The sequence below is a fragment of the Eptatretus burgeri genome, chromosome 11, assembly GCF_056783735.1.
Source record: "Eptatretus burgeri isolate ZD-2024b chromosome 11, Ebu_testis_v1, whole genome shotgun sequence".
NCBI lineage: Eukaryota > Metazoa > Chordata > Myxini > Myxiniformes > Myxinidae > Eptatretus > Eptatretus burgeri.
Window position 1 is genome coordinate 40410184 of NC_140971.1, and position 25420 is coordinate 40435603.

The 25420-nt window shown below is 48.3% G+C and overlaps 1 protein-coding gene across 3 annotated transcripts in view; it reads left to right on the top strand.

The window, feature by feature from the left end:
- The window catches only part of NAA35 (N-alpha-acetyltransferase 35, NatC auxiliary subunit), a 142400-nt gene that overhangs the window by 19969 nt on the left and 97011 nt on the right, over positions 1–25420 (top strand). For all 3 annotated transcript variants that reach the window (XM_085846162.1, XM_085846159.1, XM_085846161.1), the window contains exons 4-8: positions 2900–2933; positions 7389–7503; positions 10298–10372; positions 10955–11122; positions 15511–15577. In XM_085846162.1, coding sequence (XP_085702288.1) covers positions 2900–2933; positions 7389–7503; positions 10298–10372; positions 10955–11122; positions 15511–15577 — 459 coding nt within the window. The remainder of the gene's footprint in view (positions 1–2899; positions 2934–7388; positions 7504–10297; positions 10373–10954; positions 11123–15510; positions 15578–25420) is intronic.

The following is a 25420-nucleotide window of genomic DNA, read 5'->3' on the forward strand; positions in this document are numbered from 1 at the left end:
GGAAACTCGACCGAGTCACGAACGTCCCTGCTTGATCGTTCCCCTTTTACGAGTCGGGTTCTGGCTCTGCCTCTGGCACTGCTCTCTGGCTCTGCCCGAGCTTTCTTACGTGTCATCCTCCCCTTCTTGAAGCTTCCAGGCTCTCCCATTTTCTATCTCTCTGCCTTTCTGGCCTTCTTGAAGCTTCAATCTCGTCCATTGGCTATCTCTAAGTCTGTTATTCACATACTTCTGCGGGCTTGTCCCTCATTCTCCGGACACTGCACACTGCTCTCCCATAGCTTGTCATTTTTCTATCAAAGGGAAACACGAAAGACAACTTACCCAATCCCTTTTCCTAGCTATTTACGTGACTATTACACATTTATCCCTTTTGGAAATGCACATTTACGAGACAAATTAGCACGACCACGTCTCCACTTAATACATTGAGATGCTACCGGCTCGAACAAACAATACTTTCTAACTTCACATTCCAGATACCCTTTGAATACATAATTCCCCCCTTACAAATGTAACTATATATATATATATATATATATATATATATATATATATATATATATATATATATATATATATATATATATATATATATATATACACACACACACAGTTGGACCCCACGTATTCATGGTTTATAAAATGCGACCTGCTTTGACGTTCGCAGCCCTGTGCTTTGCGTTTTTGCGTGCACCGTCATGGTTTTTTTTGCGGGTGTATTTGCGATTCGCTATTCGCAGCCTTTTCCAGGAATGTATCCCCTGCGAATAGTGTGGTCCGACAGTGCATATATGTATATCAATCACACCTCCTGGCTGTTATGGTGAGCAATGCCATGGATTATGTCTCACATGGTAAAACCACATAATCCACAAAGAACAACCGCCTGTCTGTAACCCAGACGATTGTTCCCGCCAATGCAAACCATTCGACTCGAAGGCACGTGGTGCGATCGGTGGGTAAATCAAAATATGTGGAGTGTGACGAGCACTCACCCGACCTCCAATGGACATAAAGTCCTACACCAAAGCGTCGCCTCCAATTTGGAGGCCTCAGCCCGGCAACTCTGTTAAACAAACAAAGATTACATGGTCAACACCAGTAAAACATCAAATGGAGCCAACTATCTCGATTTCGAGCTTATTTGTCCTCGTCACGACAACATACCGATAAATATCTAACCAATGATGACCACATTTGTCGTTTAAATGTGAAATAAAAAAAAAATATATATATATATATATATATATGAAAAATGAAGACCCACCCACATCTCTCACCTGCGAATGCAGGGAATAATCAATTAAACCCAGGCTAGGATTATATCAATAAATCGACTCTTTCCATGCTCTTGTAGCCGAAAAAGCTGCATAAAGCAAGCATGAAAGGCTACCCAAGGTAAGCCCTTTACTGTTTCAAACCCTTCCCAGAGTTCCTCCACAGCTATAACAAGGACAAATATGTCCAAGAGCAGCGTCCTAAAGGTTTTGTCGGCTAAAAAAAACAAACAAACAACAACTTCCGATATTTTGTCACGTGCCTTGATTAAGCCAATAGCGAGACCCGTCATAATGTATTTGCGTATTTACGATATATAGTGTATTTACGAAATAAATAATGTATTTACGAAATTACAATACGATAAATGGAATAATCTTTAAATAGTAACGTGAACTTTTCGAAATTTTAAAGCAAATGTCCGAATATATTTAAAAGTTCATGATAGACGCTCTCAAAAGGCACCGTCAATGCGAGGATGTGTACATGTGCTTAGTATTTAAGGAGATCCGGATCTTGTATATACAAGATCCGAGTCCTAGAGGTTAAGGTTTTGTAAGGTTTTGTCTTCACAAGAAGAACAATGCCGAGCTCTCGATGAACAGCGTTCACTATGCGAGACGCTGCTAAAAACATGCACAAATAGTACACACATGAGAATCCCAATACTACACACACCCTCAGCTGCCGGACCAGTTTCATCGTTTGTTGGCGAATCATCAGCGACAGCGCAGATAGAAATGCATACCAATGAAGCACCCAAGCATGGACCACATGTAAATGTCAAAAACAGTTAACGTATAAATGAAAAACGAAGACCCACCCACATCTCTCACCTGTGAATGGAGGTAATAACCAATTAGCTCTTAATCAATTAAACCCAGGTTGCTAGGATTAGCATACAAGTAAAACAAACAAAACACCACAAATGATCATGATAATTTCTGATGTCTGGTTTTCATGAAGAGAATCAACGTATTTTGTTGCATGAGTAATACCCGCTCCTTTCAGGAGCAAAATATTGTGTCAGACCCCCTCCCTGCTCGAGGTTAATTTGATTAATCCCTTGACTGACCGGATAGCCTCGCCCACTTGCCTCTTGCGCTGTCGAGCCCGAGTTCTAATGTCGTCCGAGCTTCACCCATTTACCAGGCAAGGCGATCATTGATATGCATGCTGTCCTCTGGGTAGGCGTTAAACTGGACCTGCCGTCTGCTGGCATTAGTTTTTGGAGGTTTAAGATCTCATGCTCTTTCACAAAGAGGATAGTTATCACCGGCATTCTGAAAAAAATTGCAAATACTTGCCCAAATGTTCAGCTCAGTGGCACTGCCGTGCCTCAGTAATTATGCAATCGACAAGCTAAATTCAGAATATGTTTTTTTTTTTTTAACAAGGAAATTATGCACAGTAGGAGGCCATTCGGCCCATCATGCCTGTGCCACACCGCTACCAGATTAAAATAAATCCATCAATACATATCCATCAATTTAATACCAGTCCAATTTCCATTTGCTCCCAACAATTAATCCCTCTGTATTTGTATATGTAATATGTAGACATCCCCTTACAGAGCAGCATTTCACTCATCTACTGACTTGTGTTGCCCTTCCTTTAGACCTAAAGCTTGGTGAACTTGTCCATGATAAAGGGTGAGTGCTGACATCTATGGTGATCACATCAGGTCATTCAATAGTTTTTAGTAAATCGTAACTAGATGTGTGCTGAATGTACTTTCCAGATTTTAACTCTAAAATTGTAATACATTCATGCTTTGTTAAACATAGTTCTTTGTGCAGTGTTGTTTCGATAAATGCATGGTGTTATGTGTGCATTTTGTGACTTTCGATTCCCCTCGTGGATGTCACCGGCTAAGGGCCCATCTACGTAATATTATGTGTGACATTGGTGGAATTATCGATTATACTGTTGTGAATCTGGAAGCCATGAGAACACAACATACAGGTCCTATAGATTAGTAAAAAAAAGGTATGTGTTTTATAGATAGTTTACTTTCCCTTGTCTAATGGGTAAATAAATGTTCATGCACTGTGAGTTACTTTTGATAGTTAGGATTTCTTTTTATTTGTAACACCATCAGCAACGACAGCAACGGATTACTACAGCTCTGTAGAGAACAACAACCCTCTGCTCCCGGATTCTCCGCGCGCTCAGTGGGGGAGGGGTCATACCCCACCCACCGATGCACTGGGCAACGCGTCGAGTGGGGGAGGGGTCATACCCCCACCCACCGATGCACTGGGCAACGCGTCGAGTGGGGGAGGGGTCGAGCCGTGCCGGAGCGCATAAAAGGGGAGTCAGTCAATCGGTCTGAGAAGCTGGTCAGGAGCCTGCAGAAGCTGGTCTTGGTCATCATCGTCATCTTCTTCCTCCTCCTCCTCCGCCGCACGATCGAGCACTCGAGAGACACCATCCCCACGCAAGAACCGCAAGGGTCCCTCGCCAGGTCCTGGATTCGGCTCGCCTCCCGCTAGCGCCCGGACCGAGTCAGCTTGAAGACCACACGAGGTGGGCAGGTCCAAAACAGACCCTGGTCTTCAGCCCGACTGTCCTCCGGGCTGGAGGTCCGAATAAAGACCGATTATTATTTTTATATAACGACCGATTATATTATTCGGTCCGATTATTTGGGTGTGTGTGTCCGTGGGCCCGTCTGCTAAATCGTGAACTGTATAAGTGCTCTTGTTGTACATACCTGGCATGCATGCATTTATTAAAATTCGGTTTAACTCTGCCCTTATGTGCTCCCCTCATCCCCCCCCCCATTGTAAATAAACATCCCCATTTGTGAAATGTTTCAGTTCGTTTGTGTCTATTCCTTCATTGGCTTCGCGTGCTGCGTGTTGGAAAATTAACCAGGCCGTTGCCGTTGTAACGGGATATTTGGGACTGACGGATCTCGGCGATCAAACCGCTCGGATCGCACACGGAACGGGTACGCTAAGCGGCTCGTTCCGTACGGGAGTCGTCGAGGGTGAATTTCCCTGGGAGGTTGGACCACGTGGGTATTTAGGTAAATTTAAATTGGCAATCGACCCTACCCCACGTGGTCGGTCTATTGGCGAACTTCGGTCCAATAAGGGACCCGTACTTTTCTGGAGTTTTCCGAAGAAGTACAATCTGAATTCTGGGCGATCGGTCGAGCCGACTCTGCAGCTCCATCTAGCGGTCGTGCTCGCGGCCGACTCCCTGCCCCGCAACAATATAACACCGCCCCCCCACCCACCCCACCCCTTCTTTATTCTCTCTGAAACTTTTACCCTTTGAGACTACAATTCAGTCACTCCGATTTGCGGAATACCTCAACACAAGACAAGCCAATCACCTGTGAAATGATATATCAACATCTATGGGGTGTACAAAAAACATTATACAACCAGGCTTGCTTTTCTGGTACTGTACTATGATTGTGCTAAAAAAAACTTTATCAAAGCACGATCTCTTAATTTATTTATTTATTTTTTAAGCGGTGTAGCTGCTTCAATATTTGGTATGTCCTTCCATCCATCCCTTAGAAAATGACGAAGAATAGCCTTTATAACCCAACCTTTTAAATTCTAACACCGAAAGAGTAATTCTGAAGGGTTGTGAAGGGTAATTCCAAAGGGTTCTAAAATGTAATCGAGGGTAATTCTAATGGGTCATTCTAAAGGGTTATAATGGTGATTCCAAAGGGTATCTCTAAAGGGTAATTCTAAATGGTAATTCTAGAAGGTTCTAAAGAGTAATTGTAATGGGTTTCATTTGTTTCTAAGCTTAGCCCATTTAATCGCAGGAAACTGATTAGAAGCACCTGTTGCTTCACTGATTAGAGATAGATAGATAGATATGTGGCGAGGAGGGGTGGGGGGAGCGAATGCATCGTGAAGTGAGGAGAAGGGGAGGCAGACGTGCTGTGGAGTGTTAATTACGATTCATAATGACTCAAAATGATTCTGTAAAGAATAAGAGTGAAGATTGAAATAAACTAATGTCTGAGATATATTTTCCACTGGTCATACTCTCAACACCACCCGTTCATTTTGTGCCGCGGAGTCGTTCGTTTTTGTGCCGCGGAGTCGTTCGTTTTTGTGCCGCGGAGTCGTTCGTTTTTGTGCCGCGGAGTCGTTCGTTTTGTGCCGTGGAGTCGTTTGCTTTTGTGCCGCGGAGTCGTTCGTTTTGTGCCGCGGAGTCGTTCGTTTTGTGCCGCGGAGTCGTTCGTTTTGTGCCGCGGAGTCGTTCGTTTTTGTGCCGCGGAGTCGTTCGTTTTTGTGCCGCGGAGTCGTTCGTTTTTGTGCCGCGGAGTCATTCGTTTTGTGCCGTGGAGTCGTTTGCTTTTGTGCCGCGGAGTCGTTCGTTTTGTGCCGTGGAGTCGTTGGTTTTGTGCCGCGGAGTCGTTGGTTTTGTGCCGCGGAGTCGTTGGTTTTGTGCCGCGCAGATGTTTGTTTTGTGCCACGGAGTCGTGTAAAGCATGTTGGATGTATTTTTGAGATAGTTCGAGAGACATAAGCAATGGGGCTGACACTGCTACGAACACAGCGCATATTTCCCTCCCATACTGAACGTTGGATTCCCAAATTTAGCAGAACAAAATACTATAACATCACTGCACTATGGGTCTATGTGCTTTGATATTGCGATGGTTTTGGAAATACACCCTTGGGGCGAGCATACATGGATGTGAAGGAAACCCGAGGATGAGTTATTTCAATAGTCTTTGTGAAGGTAGGCCTTTGCCCCTTGTCTGAGGGTTTGTGAAAAATGCGTTGAGGTGAGTTTGTCTTTCCCTGGTGTGATGTCTTCCCTACCCCCTCTGCTCCTTTCAGTCTTTCTTTAAATACCCCATTGGTCCTTTCCCCTACCCCCACACCCCCATCCGCTCAATTCAACAACACCTCCTTCACCCCATCGGTCCATTCCAGCAATCCCTCCCCCCCCGCCTTTCTCATTCCCCCAATAATCCCCTTCACCAAACCTAAATTCAGCAACCCCTCCTTCATCCCCATCAGTTTTACCTTCAACCCCACAGCTGGTCGGTCATCCCTCGGTCCGTCTGCATCCCTCTCCGTTGCCACTTCATCCATGCATTATTTTATTGGGCACACTCGGTCCGTCTGGTTATTCATCCTTCAGGTGGATCGGATTACCTTCACCACATCGGACTTTATCCCTTGTCACATACATGTTCGTGGCACAATATGCAACGCTTTTCCCATACACAATAAATTGTTGTACATCGAGCATGCATGATACAGTGGCGCACTGTACAAGGAATGTTTGAGCCTGACGGAGGAAGCGGGGGCCCTCATCGCTGCCTTGTGCGTGTGAATGGAGGGGCAGGGGCTGTATTGAAAGCTCCTTCAGACAGCGGAATTTTCCACAAGCTGCATTGTGGACCCACCCACATCAGATGTGGACCAATGAGAGGGAGGTTTGCATGAGAGGGACGGGAAAACTGATATTACAGGAGGAGGAATAAGCCCAGAGAATGTACAGATAGACGCCAAAAAGCTTGTCTGCCGAGGAGGAGGAAGGAGCCGATAGATTGTATGGACAGGGATGCCAAAAAAGCTTGTCCGGTGAGGAGTTGGGGGGGTAAGGTGGGGATTGTGTGAGAAGAGAAGGAAAGGGTTCATGGTGCGGAGGAAGGCAGGAAAAAAGCCCAGAACACACGACTTGGTTCATGGGGATCTGCTGGTGCCACAGGCAATGCAGAAATGGAGCTACTTTCCGTTGACATATCCATGACGCCGTAGAGGATTTGCCGACTTGTTCTGGATGCCTCAAATGCAGCTGCATGCCCCATAGCCACTCCACCGCTCATCTTCCCCATCCTTTCCCCTCCCACAGTATATTTCAACTGGCACAGCCCCGTTGGGCTGTGTGAGGTGAGAGACGGAGTCGACCCCACGCTCCAGACTTTTCTTTTCTCATCAGTTCTTCTTCTCCCCGGATTGAATGATGGCCATGTGTCTTTTTTGTAAATGAGATTGTATTAGAATATGTGTTGGGATTATATATGCTCTTTTGTGCCTTTTACCTCTTCGGCCATAATATTTTGATCTGGGTGTTTAGTGAAGATCGTCTTTACTTGTGTCATGTTCTAGGTTTGGTTTGTTTGAAGCCATGTCTGCCATTGAAATGATGGATCCAAAGATGGATGCTGGTATGATTGGAAACCAGGTCAGCCGGAGGGTTCTGAGCTTTGAGCAAGCCATAAAGGTACAGAGTCTCGTTTGTTTATTTTTGTTTGTTTGTTTTTTTTTTTTTTTTTGTTGCCATAAATCTATAGAAATTTAAGTCTTTTCGAAGCATTTTGCTACAATCTACAACATGGAGTATCTGCTTTCTTTCTCTTTCCTTGTGTTCTTCTCACATGCCAGGATTTTCCCCTGAGCTTGCTATGTTTTGGCATTATCATATCACAAATCCCAACAGCACATCTTCCATTCAATAGCAGAAAGGGAATGGAGGTTACACTTGATAGATAAATCAGTTGATGTGCAGAAAATAAAAGAAGGGGACAATTTATAGTTGGTGTCCGTCAAGATGGCACAGAGGTCGCGTACTTGCCTTTGAGCTGTCTATTCGGGGTTTTATTCTTGACACGACTATAAACTTATCAGAATGGTGCTTCACAGGTAGGGTTCTGCATCATAAAGTGTGCCATCCTCTGATGGACGTTAAGCTGGGTGTCCACTGTCCATTCTGCTAGCATTGGTTGGTGAATGTTATTGATGCCATTGTGTCCATCCCTAGTTATCACTGGCACCCGATGTAACTTCAAATTTCCTGCAAAAACTCTCTTGCCAAACCACACTTGGCATGCCTGATGATTATGACGACATCCCCAATGTGAGTCGAGGGTGCCCTTTTGTCCTGCAGTGCACCGAACAATGGCTGATTTCATGGGATGTGATGTTCGGCTATAGTTAGTGTTCAATGTATCCTGGCGAATTATTAAACGACTCTCCTTCAACCAACTACACCCTTCCTCACAACCTAGGCAGAGACGTTCTAATGAGATTATCATGATATAGACATCCAGCATTTATATTCAGCACACTGAGAGGAACAGCAAGGGAATGCAACATTGTGTTCTTGGTTTTCTGGCCTCGCCTTTCTTTTTATTCTATTGATATTATTTCTTCTGTCGGGCTTTTTCGTCAGAGCTTGTTTTCCTGTATTATTTTGACATTAATTAAAGCCAACATCGAAGTAGAAGTGTTCGTGCAAGTGTTAGACGGATGAGCGAGTGTGTATAACTGTCAATGTATTGGTGATGTAAATTTACCTTTTATTCAAGAGATTTTTTTAAAACATTTGGTTGACCCAATCGGACCTCCCAACCCTCAGACTTATGATGAAATTTAAATATGAATACACACACACACACACACACACACACACACACACACACACACACACACACACACACACACACACACACACACACACACACACACACACACACACACACACACACACACACACACACACACACACACACACACACACACACACATACACACACACATACACACACATACACACACATACACACACATACACACACATACACACACACATACACACACATACACACACACATACACATACCTCACCCCTCCTCCCTGATCACGCATGTTAGACACAGTTTTCCTCCTCATTTTCTCTCCTCTCTCTTCCCCCCCCTCCTCCTCTCTCTCCACCCCTCCCTCCTCTTCCTCCCTTGCCCCCTCGTCTCTCTCCCTCCCTCCCTCCTCTCTCTCTCTCCCTCCCCTCCCTCCTCTCTCTCTCTCTCCCTCCCTCCTCTCTCTCTCTCTCTCCCTCCCCTCCCTCCTCTCTCTCTCCCTCCCCTCCCTCCTCTCTCTCTCTCTCTCTCTCTCCCTCCCCTCCCTCCTCTCTCTCTCTCTCTCTCTCTCTCTCTCTCTCTCTCTCTCTCTCTCTCTCTCTCTATCTATCTATCTCTCTCTCTCTCTCTCTCTCTCTCTCTCTCTCTCTCTCTCTCTCTCTCTCTCTCTCTCTCTCTCTCTCTCTCTCTCTCTCTCTCTCTCTCTCTCTCTCTCTCTCTCTCTCTCTCTCTCTCTCTCTCTCTCTCTCTCTCTCTCTCCCCTCCCTCCTCTCTCTCTACCTCCTTCCCCATCCCCCCTCCCCTCCCCCCTTAATATACCTGTCAGTGAAGCGACGGGTTGTATTTGCTGGTAAATAAATAAAAAAACAATGACCAGACTTATTTAAATAAAAATAAACCGCTTCTGGAAGCGGTCAAAGTTGGTTGTATGAATGCTCGTTCCTCCTTCAATGAACGTCAGCATATTTATGGATCTGAGGCAAACTTAAATTAGTTTTGTCGCCCCATCGCTGATGGGAATATTAAGAGGTGTGGGGAGGAGAGAGGAGGGAGGGGTATCTAGGATTAGTGGAGGGCAAGGAGAGTGAGGAGGGGGGACGGAGAGGAGGGAGGATGTATGCAGTGGTTCGTCGGTATGAAGTTCTGTTTTGCAGAAACCATTATGACCTGTTCCAAGGCAAGGCATTTTTGATTCGTCCAAAAAAAATGGCCGATTAAGACCACTGTGAGGTGAATGTGGGCTGACCAAGGATATGCCTTTTTTTCATGATGACATGAGTTAATTATCTTCAAAAGGGGTATTAAAATTTTCCCATATACCCAGTTTTCATTCAGGCCCTTGTCTTTATACCCTTGTCGTTCCCTGAGTATGCATGAAAAATTTGGGACCTCTTGGTTTCATAGTTTTGGAGTTATGGAGGAGACGCATGCACACTGACACACACTGATAATGATGTATGTATGAATGTACATATATATATATATATATATATATATATATATATATATGTATTTACTTTTCATTGCAATAAGTATGTTTTTAACACATAAGGGGATTTATTTTTGGTTATGTGTAAATGGATTTGGTTGATTATTTTTTTTTTTAACTTTTTTTTTATTAATATTTTTAATTTTTTTTTTCTATATTGTGTGATTTCTCAGGAAGGAACAATAAAAATCAATAACCTCACCACGCCAGAACTCGTTGGAATTATTGACAATTGTTTCTGCTGTTTGGTAAGTTTATTGCCTGAATTTGAGTATTAATTGATTCTCGTGTAAAAAAAAACAACAACAAAAAAAAACAATATTTGGTGTCAATTGGTGAACAAGTTGAAAATCTCATGTAATGATTACTTTGTATGTTTTAAATATTGGGTGTTGATTAGATTGCATTAAGAAAATCTTGGGTATTGATTGGTTTGCAAGTTCAACATCTTGGATATCAATTGGTCCTGGTAGGTATTAGTAATGCCATTTGTGACTACGACAGGTAATGATTGTAGTCAAAATGGTTATCGGTATTGCAGTTGATATCGGCCATGGTTGCATGGATAGTGTGGTCTTCTGGTAGTCATCCTAATTGTCATGGATAGTTGTGGCGTTTCCATCAGGCTAAACTGACAAGTGCTTGCGACCTGTACATCATTGCTTGTGAGGGGAGTAGTCAGTAGTCGACATGGTTGTAGTTAAGAGTGGCCATAGTAACATTGTTATTGTTGGTAGTATATGTGGCTGTGGTGATTGTAGTGGGTTGTTTGAGTGTGCACAGCAGGATGAAGTGACCTGTGCATAATTCATGCATCTTTTTACTCACAGGTAACATGGTTGGAAGGTCATTCCTTAGCACAGACGGTGTTTACATGTCTATATATGCACAATGCTGATCTCATCGAGGATGCTGCAATGAAAGCCTTCACTTTAGGAATCCTCAAGATCTGTGACATTGTTCGTGACAAGGTTAACAAAGCTTCTGTATTTGAAGAGGTAAGAAAATGTTTTTTAACTTTTCCTGAGAGATGCTGAAAAGGAACCACAAGACTCTGGTCAATCCTCCAGTCGGTTATGCGGTAGTTAAATGTACAACTCTTTCATGATGTGCGACAGCTCTCTTCCCAACATCCTTTCATCAAGGGGGCTTTCATTTTTAGGAAAATAAGGATACGAAAATTATTTCATTTTTAAAGTGATTCTTCACCGTTGAGAGATACAGTGAAAAACGATATAGCACTATTTTTTTTTTTAATTTTTTGGATACATTGTCGAGGCTCGTATGAGAGCTAACACACAACGCACAGCTATGGGGGCATGAGACGAGAGGGGTGGGAATGGGAAGAACAAAACAGTGGAAGGGAGAGGGATGGGATGGTGAACATGGAGTATACAAGATGGACATTATAGGGAATTTGAAGGAGGTGGGTATGGGATGGATTAGCGGGGGGAGAAAAGATCATGCTTTTAGATGGGGGAATATATGTGAGGCGGTGTGGTGAACAGCTGTTTTGAGGACTGGGGGGAAGAGTGGGATTGAAGAGAGTGTGGGAGTTTGTTCCAAAGGCGGGAAAGAAGAGGAATGAAAGAGTGAAGGTGTGAAGTAATTATTAATTTTGGCAGTTTCGCCAGAAGGGGGTTTCTGGCGGACCTTGAACGCTCTGCGGAAATATTGGGGGAGACATAACACAGGCAGAGCAGGTGGGGGCGAGGCTGGAGAGTAGACGGTAGAAGAAAGAAAGACCACCGACCTGCCTGCGGCGAGAGAGTGAGAGACCCCAAGACTCAGCTTCATCAGGAACAGGTCAGGTCAGGTATGGGAGCATGTGCCAGAACAGCGCGTCGCTGCGTCCACTTTCCGCCGGTACTCCAGGGGCCTCCGTCTGGCCATCCCCCAGCCAGATGCCAGGCCCATCCCCATCTCCTTGAGATGATGGTCAACCTGCTGCAACCATGAGGCACGTGGTCGGCCCACTGGCCTCCTCCACTCTTGAGACTCCCTCGCTGAGAGAATCTGGTGAGCAGGATCAGCGTCAGGAAAACGAGCCACATGTCCATACAGCCGCAACTGACGCTCACGGACTATGCAGGTGACAAATCTCATCCGAGTCTCTCTCAGCAACCGCTCGTTGGACACAAAATCCGACCAGCGATAGCCAAGGATTCTCCGAAGAGACCTGGTACCAAAGGAATTAAGTCTCCGTCTCAGATCCTTGGTCAGAGTCCAAGTCTCGCACCCATAGAGCAAGACTGGAAGTACCAAGGACCTGAAGACTCGGACTTTCGTCCTCCCGCACAGGTACCGGCAGCGCCACACCCCATGATCCAGTGAATCCATGACTCCCCAGGCCCGACCCAGACGTCTATTGACCTCTGACTCGCAGCCAGCAGAGACATGAATATCACTGCCAAGGTAAGTGAATCTCTCCACGACCTCAACATCCTCACCACAAACAGACACAGACAGGACAGCAGCATCCAAGATGTCACCGAAAGCCTGGATCTTCGTTTTGACCCAAGAAACCCGTAATCCCAACGGCTCCGACTCCTCATTCAGCACCTCGAGGGCCCCCAAGAGGATGTCTAAAGTCTCTGCAAAGATGACTGCATCATCTGCAAAATCAAGGTACGAGATCTTGACATTGCCAAACGATGCACCGCAACTTGATCTCTCCGACATCCTCCCTAAAATCCAGTCCATACAAGTGCTGAAAAGTGTGGGGGCAAGTACACATCCCTGACGAACTCCAGTAACAACTGGAAATAAGTCAGAGATGGTACCACCACACTTCACAACACTCTCAGTACCAGAGTAGAGTTCAGACATCAGATCGATCAGTTTTGGTGGCACCCCACGAAGACCAAGAATCCTCCAGAGGACATCCCGATTCACTGAATCGAACGCTTTACAGAGATCAACATAGGCTGCAAGCAGCCCCTGCTGAAACTCTCATCTGCGTTCGGTGAGGACACGAAGTGCAAGGATACGGTCAATCGTTGACCTCTTTGGTGTAAAGCCTGACTGCTCTGGACGCTGGTGCTCAAGCAGATGGTGGCGAACACTATCAAGAATTATCCGAGCAAAGACCTTGCCCGGTACTGAGAGCAGCGTCACCCCTCGGTAGTTGTTGCAGTCTTGGCGATCACCCTTCCCTTTCCAGAGAGGGACAACTAGGCCCCTCTTCCAGTCAGTTGGGATGATGCCTGTGTTCCAGGCAGAGCACAAAACTGCATGCAACGACACGAGTGCAGCATTTCCACCAGCCTTGAGAAGTTCAGCATGGATGCTACAGATCCCTGGAGCTTTGCCCCGTTTCAACTGGTTCACCGCAGCCCGTGTTTCCACAAGCGAAGGTGGACCACAGTTGATTCGAGGGTCAGCAACAGGGATTGTAACACCCTTGACGTCCAACTCGACAGCTGGGGGATCAGCCTGGTACAACCGCTCAAAGTAACCGGCCCAGCGGGCCTTCACTTCGGACTCTTCTGTCAAGAGCCTACCACTCTCTGCTCGAACTGCAGTGCTCCGACGGATGGGCTTGGATGAACGTAATGCGCGAATTCCCCTGTAAGCGGGACGAGAATCACCTGTCCACAGGTGATGCTCTACCCTCTCACAGATTCCTCGCACATAGGCCTCCTTGTCCACCCTCAGTGCACGTACAGTTTTACGCCTCAGCTCCCTGAACAGCTCAGCTCTGCCATTCAGCCTGGCCCTGCGACTCTGGTCAATGGTATCCAGTGTCCCTTGAGAGACAAAATTCTTCTTTGACCTGCGGTGAGCTCCAAGGCATCCACCGGCAACATCAAGGACGGTGGTCTTGAAGGCGCTCCACAACTCTTCAGGACCCCCCAAAGCACCCAGACCCCCCAAGTGTCCACTCAGCCTGTTCGCAAACTCCTCAGCCACTCTCTCATCCCTGAGCTTGGCAACATCCAGCCTAGGCTGGGATGGTACCATTCTCCAGGATTTAAGGTGCAGCTTTAGAGTTGCTACAACAAGCCTGTGGTCAGTATTGAGGAACTGAGCACTCCGGTCGACCCTGCAGTTCTGGATCATCCTCCAACGACCATCAATGAGGACATGGTCAATCTCCTTTGCCACACCGCCAGCGTTGGAATACCAAGTCCAGCGATGAGCTTGTGGGCGCTGAAACCATGAACCAGCCACCCTAAGTCCATGACTTCTTGCAAAGTCAAGGAACTTAGTGCTATTCTGGTTCATAGTTCCTGACCCATGGGGACCAACACACACCTCATAACCATCCCTATCAGTTCCAGTCGATGCATTGAAATCCCCCAAGACTAGAAGTGTATCTCGTCTGGGGCACTGATCAACCACAGACTCGAGTGTGGCGTAGAATGCATCCTTCACGGTGAGATCACTCGCCTCAGTCGGGGCATAAACAGAGACCAGGGAAATGACACCTAAGGAGTGACGAATCCTTAATCTCATAATATGCTCGTTGACCGGTGTTACCTCAATTATCATTGGGGTCAGCTTATTGGACACAGCTACAGCAACTCCTTGGGTATGGTAACCATCAGAGCGACCAGACCAATAGTAGGTGTAACCACCCACCATTATCTCGCCGCAATCCGGTCTCCGAACCTCAGAGAGAGCTGCAATACCGATGTCCAAACGCTTGAGCTCAGATGATAGCAGAGACAGGTGATCATCCTCTCTTAGGGATAGGACATTCCAGGCACCCACCCGAAGGGACCGCCTCAGGTTAACCCAAGGAGACCGCCGTCTGGTGGACGACACCTCAGCACCACTCCGACACACTCTCCCGCAATCTGACCCAGGGATGTTACCCCGTGGTTTCCCTCCTATCATCAAAGAATGGGGGTCCTGAAGGCTTTGCCCCAATCCCGTCATCCGGTGAGCTGCCCTGCGAAGGGAAGCTGCACAGGAGGTACTCCCACGGAGTGGGTTTTCAGATTTTTTTTGCGGAATGAAGGGTTTTACGGTGGCCGGAGTGCAAATCCTGCCACCAACCTCCTAATAAGAAGTAACCCAACTGCAGGAGGACGTCCGCAGACACAGTTGGGCACTAGATATGGATGGCCGTTGGCTCACAAGGAGCTCCTCCGCCCTTTGAACACGGGGTATACAAGATGGACACCACAGGGTGTATAGCATGATATTTCAAAAATGTATTGGGGCTGATATGATCTCGTGGATCAGGCATTACGTCGTGGAGGAATGCGCTCTTCCGAATGCCCTTCTAGTTTTTCATGTCTTGGTTGTCAAGTGAACTGGATAAAAGCAGGTTGTTAGGCTATGTTTTTCATTGATTGAACAAATACTTTGGTGTTTTTAATTGTTTGCAATCTCATTGACATTGGCTCATGAATTTTCTGCTGTGTTTGTCCCACAGGAGGATTTTCATTCCATGACGTACGGGTTTAAAATGGCCAATAATGTGACGGATTTGAGGGTCACAGGTGAGCTTGAAAGGTATTGTTTATCGAGTACAGGGCAGTTAATAAAGTGTAAGACCTCAGCATGAACCATGTGTTTGTGTCGATTCGGTCATTTTTCCCTGTATTAAGAATTTCATGTTTCGGTTAAGTTGCTCCTATTTTTGTATGCTGGAGAGAGGCTGCGTTGTGGGCTGTAGAAGGTCAGCTAGGGTAAGGTGTCACGTGATCTGTCCTTTCCATCTGAAATGGCAAGGGCCAGGCAAGGAATGGTCGGGATCCCCGATAGGACATGTTAATGAGGACATGCAACCCAGCAAATTATTTCCCTTTTCTCATCACTCCTTCAACGTCGGCATGATCCGGGGCTATGACTCCATCACGGAGATGTTGTCGGTTGGGGCTGGCCCCACAAGAGGACCATCCCATTGCTGCAACAACATGGCACCCCACTGGTTGGCTCCTTGGCAGCGATGATTGCCACAATTGGCTGGTGCTGTGCGACGTCATCTGATTGGTGCTGGCTGTGGAACCTGGCGCATGACAGGCACACCGCATCACTGAGGGGAAAGATTGGAAGCGAGCAGGGGGAACAAGTATTTTAGGATTGGCCGTGCACAATTTTATTCTTCGCTTCTCTCCTGCTGGTGGGACTTGCTCTCTTCCCTTTAAGCTCCACCTCCACCGGCACATGCTCTCTTCGCTCCTTTACCTGGGACCTCTGCTGCCACACTATTCTTCTTCTTTCTAGAAATGGTATTCATTGGGCAACAATCTAGGCACTGCTCTGCTTTGCCTTGAACCATCTCTCTTGGACAAAAGTATTTTTAATCATTTTCTGGTTCCTGTGTGCATGCATGTCGGCCCAATAGAGGAGTAGTTCTTTGTATCGTTTAAGAGAAATATTTGTCATTCATCGTCGGTCTTTGTGCGCTGGATCCGTCTCTTTTCGTATCTCGTACCTGTGTCCTTTTATTGAATATATTAATTATTTTATAAGCTGCGTGTGCCTGTTCTATTCTGTAAAACCTCATCCCTTATTTCAGCGTTATTGATAAATCCTTCGGGGTGCAAATTGGATTAAAAATATTGATAACCGGCGTGGGATTAGCTCACGCTGTGAATTAGACTCGGGCTCGGCTGAGCGATCACCTCCAAATCGGCTTCAAGCTGGCAATCCACAAAACACATTGCTATGGCATGGCAGAGTTGCATTAGTGAGCACCCTGACAACGCAACACAAAATTTTCGCTTCACTTTTAATTTTTGTCTTTATGCTTGTCTGTACTAATATGTGTTTGTGTGTGTGTGTCCTCCATAACTCCAAAACCATGAAACCTAGCGGCCTGAAATGCATACTTTGCATGCATACGAGGGAATTCCAAGGGTGTGCATGAGTGAAAATTGAGTGTTTGGGTTAATTTAAACACCCCTTTTGAAGATAATTAATGGCCTTACTCGCTTGGATCTGGATTTGCCCTTTTGTTTTTGACCTGCTCAACAATGCATTGACTTGGAACAGACCGCAACGGTTTATGAACGACAAAGCGCTGAAATGTTTTTTTTCTTTTTTTTTTCCCTACTTTGCACACTCATTTCACCGAATGCCTGTTCATCTTAGCTCCGAATCGCTGTAAACATTGCTTCTAGTAAGGGTTATAGTTTTCAAATTCGGAGCTTGAAGCGATTTCATGCATTATAAATATAGGATGCGATTTTCCATGATCTACTCTCACAGACTGAATGAAGTATATAATCGAACTATAATTGCTGTTTTGTGGATTGGATCACGTGGAGTAAATAAGTGTTGAAATCCTGGAGTGAAATCTGAAAGTGTTAAGAAATCTGCGATGATTATTTGGGTTTGGTGGGTCGACCAATCGGATTGCTATCGCTTGCCAAGCCAGCCATTCCTTAACAACCATTTCGTTTGAGTGCTTAAGCCACTTGGCGAGTGCCCTACAGGAGATGGCGGTATTACGCACGTAGCTTACATCTTGATCCATAGGTCAGTTTGCTCTAAGCATGAATAGGTATGTAGACAGCACACATGATCGTGGTTTAAATGGGTAGCGTTTGATTTGTAAAGGGACTGTGTGTGTGTGTGTGTGTGTGTGTGTGTGTGTGTGTGTGTGTGTGTGTGTGTGTGTGTGTGTGTGTGTGTGTGTGTGTGTGTGTGTGTTGCATGGAATTTGCGTGTGTGTGGACTGAAGTTGTACCCAGGCCTATGGTGCGTGGCCCTGTGGTGTGTGGCGCTGTGGTGGAGATTTCAACCTTTAACCTCAGCAGTGTCCTCCTTTGTCCTTTGTCCTTTGTCCTCGTTACTGTTTCTAAAACATTTGGTTATTTTACATGAATTGGGTGTGCTTTACAAATGTTATATGGTTTCTCTTTGTGAGTTTCATCGCAAAATATATTTGATAACACCTGATTTCTAAGCCGTTTTGCTGGATAAACACGTTTTCTAAATTACTGAGCCAAATTTTTTCCACCCATCACAAGACGATTGGCAACTCTTTATAAAGATTAATGTTTATACACATCTCCTTGAAACGACTATATAAATGCAACATTGTTTTTCTTTTATTTATTTATTGAAATTCCCCCAAAACAACGGTGAAAGCTACTCAAGGTTATTGGGTTGTATGGGTCATTCCATGTCAAATCATCAAAGAATCTGCCGTCATCTCTCAGATTTTTGTAAAACTTTGGGAACCAATTGGGACCCATGAAAAACGGCAAGAACTCATATTTTTGCTAACAGCCTCTTAATTAGTGAGATACAGACAAACGAACTTTGGACTAATTAGCACGACGTCGCGAATTCAAATGGCCATATCTCTAAAAGTATAACACCTAGAGAGCTGGTTTTGGTGTCATTTTAAAGGTATTTTCATGCCCTATTAATTTGTCTGGGCAACATTTTCCTACATCCAACCACAAAAAAGTTATCACAAAATATAAACTTCAATCGTGAATCCCCCAAAAATGTGTCCTTCAAATTTCCTCAAATTCATCCCAGAGGTACCTTATGATGTCAAGAAGCTTCCACATAAATTTTGTGATGGACACTCCAATAGTTTCTGAGATATGAGCAATAATGTACATGTACGTATGGCATATAGGTTCGAAAATCAGCATTTGTAATGTATTGTTACGGTATTCGCGCCCGCCGGCGTGCTGACGGCCACGTAACTCGAATCGCGGCACGTCGCCCACCGGACGGACAATCCAGTCGTGACCCTCTCGGACTAACGCCGGGAACCAGTCACGGGTGGACCTTTCGGTCTCACCGCGATCGAGCCAATCAGCCCCCGCGTGGGATAGGGTTGCTCGCCAAATTCGACCTACCTAAGTACCCACACGGAGGGTAGACCGGGCGATCGCACCTCGCCGCAGGTCGACTTCGGACACGGGCCACTTAAGCGACCCGTTCCGTACTATCGGGATAACCGAGCGGTGTTATCGTCGGCCTCGACGGTTCGATTAATTATCGGGCGTATTCAGCCCACTACCAACCCTTTACGTGAAGCAAGATGAGGATTCAATGAAAGAAATGACGAAGCGAAGCGGGAAACAGTTCAACACAAAGCACATTTATTCGCGATGAACGGAAAGCGCACATATACAATTCCACCAAAAGCACATAGAAAAGAAAAGAAACACAATGCAATTTTACACAAAAAGCAAATGCGACAATGAAGAGCTAATACCAACTACGCGAGCACACGGCAACACTTATACAATTTTACTTCACAGACGGCGCCGACAACACATATCCAAAACCAAGAAAAAGAATACCCTCAAGGATGAGGCGGGCCTGAGGCCGAGACCGGGTCGGGCCTACCCGTCTGGTGATGAGACGCGGAGCGGCGATGGTGCCTCAACTCCGCGGGCCTCGCGGACAGTGTCTGGTAGGGGGTGGGAAAAGGGGCCCCCTTGGTCGCACTATCTCAGCGCGGGGGGAAACAGGAGGGGGTTGCTGATGCTCGGGGTATAGAGGATTTCTACTCTGCCTCGAGTCCCGCGACGAGCGTCTCCACCTCGGCCAGGTCGCGCCGTCGGCCTCCCTGGTGTGCAGCTCCCTGCACGACGCGAGCACCCCCTCGTCTGCCCTCGCCGCCTCTCCACAGCTCCGTCCCCTCCGCTCCGACTCCAACGCACACGACGACGACCAACTCCTTCTTGCTTGTTCTTCCCAACTCCACCGCCCGCGAAGTCTTAACTCTCTATTCTTGACGAACGCGGTCGCTTATATAAGCCCCGTGGCTTCGCTCTCTCATCTTTGACCCCCTGCCTTCGACCTTTCACCTCGCTCCCCATTGGCCCGAGAAAAAGTGGGCGTGAATGCATTTTGATCCATAAATTTGCATATAGCGATCGCCCTCCAACGCCCTGGAGGCGGGGCCAAATCGCCCCTCGCTCACCGATTGGACGGAACAAAAGTGGGCGTGTGTCGTTTTTGATCCGTTTTTGAAGTGGAAAATCCGTGGTTTTGTACACGCTGTTCGGCGCGCGCCCTGCACGAGTCTAACACCGGTACCCACAAGCGGCGCAAGAACGGTGGCGATGCGACGGTTGCGAGGTGTGACGTGAAGCGGCGCCGCGGTGGGTGGTTGATGTTGTGGTTGGTGGTGGTAACAATGGCAGTTGGTCCAAAATAAAGATAGTAAAAGAAAAACGGCTATCCTGAAGAGTCGCAGCACGCATGAATAACATTTATTCCCTCTAGACAACGGGTTTGGGCCTAACTACACATATACTTACCGAGATATCTCACCTAAGGGACCTGAATGGTGGTTTGCGAATTTGGTAACCACAACACTACCCCCTCCCCTTTTTACAGACTCGTCCCGAGTCGTCAAATTTTCGTGTGCCATCATGTGTAGTTTTCCCCTAGTACATTTTACCTACGGATCCCTGAGTGCGACATTCATGGGATTCGTGTCCCCAAAATAAATAACCTGAGGGCTGCGTAACTACCTAAACAAACTCACTCACACGGACGACTTAAATAAAATTGCCGGCGCTAAGACATACATGCCGGGGGCGCAATCATATTTACAGTACATCTTAACCTTAACTTACAAATTTTACACTAAACCATGGCCCAGGATCAATGAACTCTGCAAAAAGAAAGCAGTCAACAGGGAGCCAGGCTGCTCGCATGCAGTCTCTGGCTCAAACAATGCAGGTGACAGGGAACGTGGCTGGCTGCTCACACGCAGTCCAAGGCCTTTCCTTTTGAACTGAACGCAGTGAACCACAACGGTGCATGGGCTGCACAAACGCAGTCTCCGTGCCAGCTCAAGTGGCACACGCAATGAGCACAACGAATGGATGGATGAACACAAACACGGTGCACGGGCCGCCACTGCAGGCCCGTGTTGTAGCTGCCAACAGGGCAGTTCTTGCAGCTTGCAAACTGTTGCTTTCTGATCCTGGCGCACATGGAAATGAACAGGGGGGGGGGCAGAGCAAAAATTGAATGGGGCTGGTGAACAGGGGCAGTGGGCATGGCATGGCAAAGGTAGCAGGAAAACACAGCCCGCCGAAGAAGGCCGCTGCAGGCAAACACAGCCGGCAGATGAACTGGCCGGCACAGGCCTTGCAGAAAAACAGCCAGCAGATGAAGTGGCCGGCACAGGCCTTGCAGCACAGCAGCTGCAGACGATCCAGCCGGCACAGGCCTTGCAGCACAGCAGCTGCAGACGATCCAGCCGGCACAGGCCTCGCAGCAAAACAACAGCTGCCGATGAAGTTGGCCAGCCTTTGCCGTTCCGTGGAGGTCGGTGGAGGGAGTGCGGTGGTGCTGGCCGCTTGGAAGGCGGGCTCGGACCTACCTACCTGTCTCCCTCCCACCTATCGCCTTTGCCTGTCACTGTACATACCCACTCCCTTAATTTGTCAAACCTCAATTTAGCCCCAACTTATATATATTTTTTATTTTTATGTTTACTTCCCCTCTATAAATCGTCCCCTAACCCCCTTTACTGTCCTTGTTCGGCTAACCTATTCTGTCACCTAGCCTACTCCCAACCCCTACGTTCCCTTCCCGGAGGGGAATAAGGGAGAGCTAACGTCCTGTGTCGAGGCCCAACTCAAGCCTCAGAATGGCCTCCCCAGAGTTCGGCGATCAATAACCAAAGTGGGTCCAGCGGCCCACAACGACAGCGAGGGGATGGATGGTGCGGAGGGGTACATCTCCTAATCTACCCTAACCATTTAACTGTTAAACTACCCCGGGGCTTTCAACAAGCGCCTCTCGCTTAAACTATTGGTTCTATAAACCCAGATTCCCGTCGCCTGCGTTGGTGTCCTCACAATTTCGGGCCTCGCCCCCCAATTTTCTCTCCGTGCCCTCACACGGTCTCCTGGCTGGGACACGTGGCTCCCTTTGGCAGGCACGACCCTCTGCCGATTCTCCCGCTATGGCACCCCGGGCACTACACTGCCTCCGAGCCTACCAGCTCCCTAACACCGGGGAGTGCCCCCATGGCACCTCCTGAAACGCACACGTGGCAGGCCGGCCTCCCGGGCCCCTTTCCGAGGGTCACCCATGCCCACAACACTGCCCACGCGGCTAATGGCGCCCGGGCCCCCGCACCAAGCAGGCGCACCCGTGCCCACTACGCTATCCCAGCCCCCCATGGGCCCTTGGCCTACCACGGCCGACTAGCCTGGTGCCCGGGGTACCCACTCAGCGATGCTCACCTTTCGCAGCCACGCTCCCAAGCCCGTCAACAGGGCTCCTGCACCCCTCCAAATGGGTTTCGAGCCTACATTCCCACCAACAGCAAAACGACCTCCAATTTGTAATTTAACTAACCCAGCTAACTCACTTTACTCTGACCCCGGGGTCCCTTGGGCGGGAGTCACTCCTCCCCCCAATCACTCATCGCACCATGCATTCCCCATTCGCTCCACTCACACAGACCCGCTGGCCTCACTCACTCAACAAGTACTCACCTCACAACTCACCAACTCTTCAACACACACACCGCTGAACTCTGCCATCCTCCTAACTACATCCCCTAACTAACTCGTGCTCCCACGTCGTCCCTTAAACTATAGCACGTTCCTTTTAACACTACGTAGCTAAGCTACGTCCCCTCTACACATTCAAAGTCTGTCACGGTCTCCAAATAAATCATTTTATTTCCCATTCTAAAGCTCACTAAATCCCTCTAACTAATCCATTCCACGGACTCCATGAGGACTTACCCCTGCCCCATGAAGTCGGTCTAACTAAGCTAACCCTTCCCCCTAACTAGTTTCCATCCTGTGCCCAGGTAAGGGGGTCTTCCACCCCTTGCCCAGGAATCCTGTGCACCCGAAAGTGAGGCTTGCTTTTTTATTATTTTTTTTTCTTTTTTCATGCGCAGCACCTGCGCGGCAACTCAGAGCTCGCGCACTTTACACCTGCCCGTGACGTCATGCAGCTGCACGTGTTCCTCGTCCCTCCTTGGACGGTACCATCCGGCAGAGATACCCCTCCTGCCGGATTCCAACCACACGTGCAGCCATGACGTCACCGTGCGCAAAAAAAAAACACAAGCCCCACGTCTCGAGGGGTTCCCCACGCGAACACATGTGCTTTGCCCGTTGGAGCTTAACACACACGATCGCGTGGAGAACCCGTCCGGTCCAAATCCGTAGTCCTGCCTAAACTTTGTCCGTCCGCGGGATCGGCAAATCCACCGCTGGCGTTTCCGGACCGGGACTTCACTCTCGCAAGCGAGCACGTGGTGGTCTCGTGCGTTGCACAGCACGGACCTCGTGCTCACTGCTGGGTGAACCCGGCACGGTCCCCGGAACAGCTACAGCCGCTACTCTGCTTTCTTTTCTCACATGTCGCCGTCGTCGCCTCCATTCCACCCACGCACACCTGCGTGTAACGACGCACACACTCCACTCCATTGCATTCACCCCGGGAGACGCGGCTGCGTGCTCCCGCATGCCAACCGACATCTCCCTCACATACCGCTCTCTCACACACACGGTCTCCCTTGCATACAGCCGTTCACTCACGCGTTCCTCACTACTCACACAAACCATACTACTTACACAGGCGGGGGCACTCACCCGCGGTGCCTCATCCACACTCCGTGCCTCACTCACACACGCGGGGGCACTCAACCGCGGTGCCTCATCCACACTGGCCGTTTCATCCACGCACACGGCCTCTTCCACACACGGTGCCTCATCCACACACGGCGTGCTGGGAAGCACGTACTCCGGCACAATCGCCACCACACCAATCACACACGGGGTCGCTTCCACACACGGGGACGCACTCACACCTTGCACCACACACACAGGGACAACCACACTGGGGATTCGTGTCCCCACAAGGGTCTCCGGGGCCTCTATACCCCCCAAGCTCTCCGTGCACCCGTCCACAGCACTCCTCCTCTCAACCTCGCAAAGCACGACCGAACTCACCTGGTCGTGACTCGCCTCAAGGGGGCAGACTCCATCCCCTCGTTCCTGGAGGAGGCCATCCAGGTGCTCGCACTGGGTCCCTACATGCTCCGCGAGCTCAACCTCACTATCCTCCACTACCTCCGTGTGTGTGTGTGCGTCACTTACCCCGTCTTCATCGTGTAGCCTTTCCTCTATTTTTTCTATCTCCCGTGTCTCTATCCATTTATAAGTTTCTGTCGTCGTCACCTCGTGTCTCGTCTCACACATTTTGGTCTCCCCATTTAATTTTTCCCTCTTGGTCACCGTCGATTCCTCTGTCACGACCCTCGCCCAACACGCCCCCCGAATTATTTTTTTACCCGCCTCCACCGCGGGCCTGTCAGCCGTTGCACCCCCTTCCAGCTCGTTTGCTTCCACACGTGGAGTCGCCATTCCTATCTCCCTGGTCACGGCCTTCATGCCCGCCTGCAGGCATCGGCCCATGTTCTGCGTCTCACCCCGTAGCTCTTTCATTTCTTCCTTCATGTTTGTTTCCATTCCGTTCATTTGTTGTGTATTCGCATCCAATTTTTGTGTATTCGCATCCAATTTTTGTGTATTCGCATCCATCTTTTCGTTCATTTGTTGTGTATTCGCATCCATTTTTTGTGTATTCGCATCCATTCTCGCTGTCATTGCCGCCAGCATGGCGCATAGCTGGGCCATGTCGGATGCACTCAGCTGAGCCGTTTCGGCAAGGGTTGGGGAAGGGTTTTGGTGGAGGGGGGGGGGAGGTGTCATACACCGCGGCCGCTGCCGCACCCATTTCGGGCTCTGGGTTCAGTTGGGCGAGTTCGTTTTCCTGTACGGGCATTCCATCCTGGGCCATGGATCCTACACATTCTACATCCATTTCTAATACCCCCGGCTCCCGCTCGCCTTGAGACGCCATCTTGCTTCTCTTAAAGGGTTAATTTGAATCGCTCGTAATTTGGAGGGAATCGGGGGTCGCTTCTCTCACCCCTGGACCGATTCCCGTGAATTTAGCCGGAGACAGGAGAGCCCGTTTTCCTGTTCTCCGATACCAGTGCCGCGAGGAGGGCGATGGATTTGTATCCCACTCCTGACACCAGTGTTACGGTATTCGCGCCCGCCGGCGTGCTGACGGCCACGTAACTCGAATCGCGGCACGTCGCCCACCGGACGGACAATCCAGTCGTGACCCTCTCGGACTAACGCCGGGAACCAGTCACGGGTGGACCTTTCGGTCTCACCGCGATCGAGCCAATCAGCCCCCGCGTGGGATAAGGTTGCTCGCCAAATTCGACCTACCTAAGTACCCACACGGAGGGTAGACCGGGCGATCGCACCTCGCCGCAGGTCGACTTCGGACACGGGCCACTTAAGCGACCCGTTCCGTACTATCGGGATAACCGAGCGGTGTTATCGTCGGCCTCGACG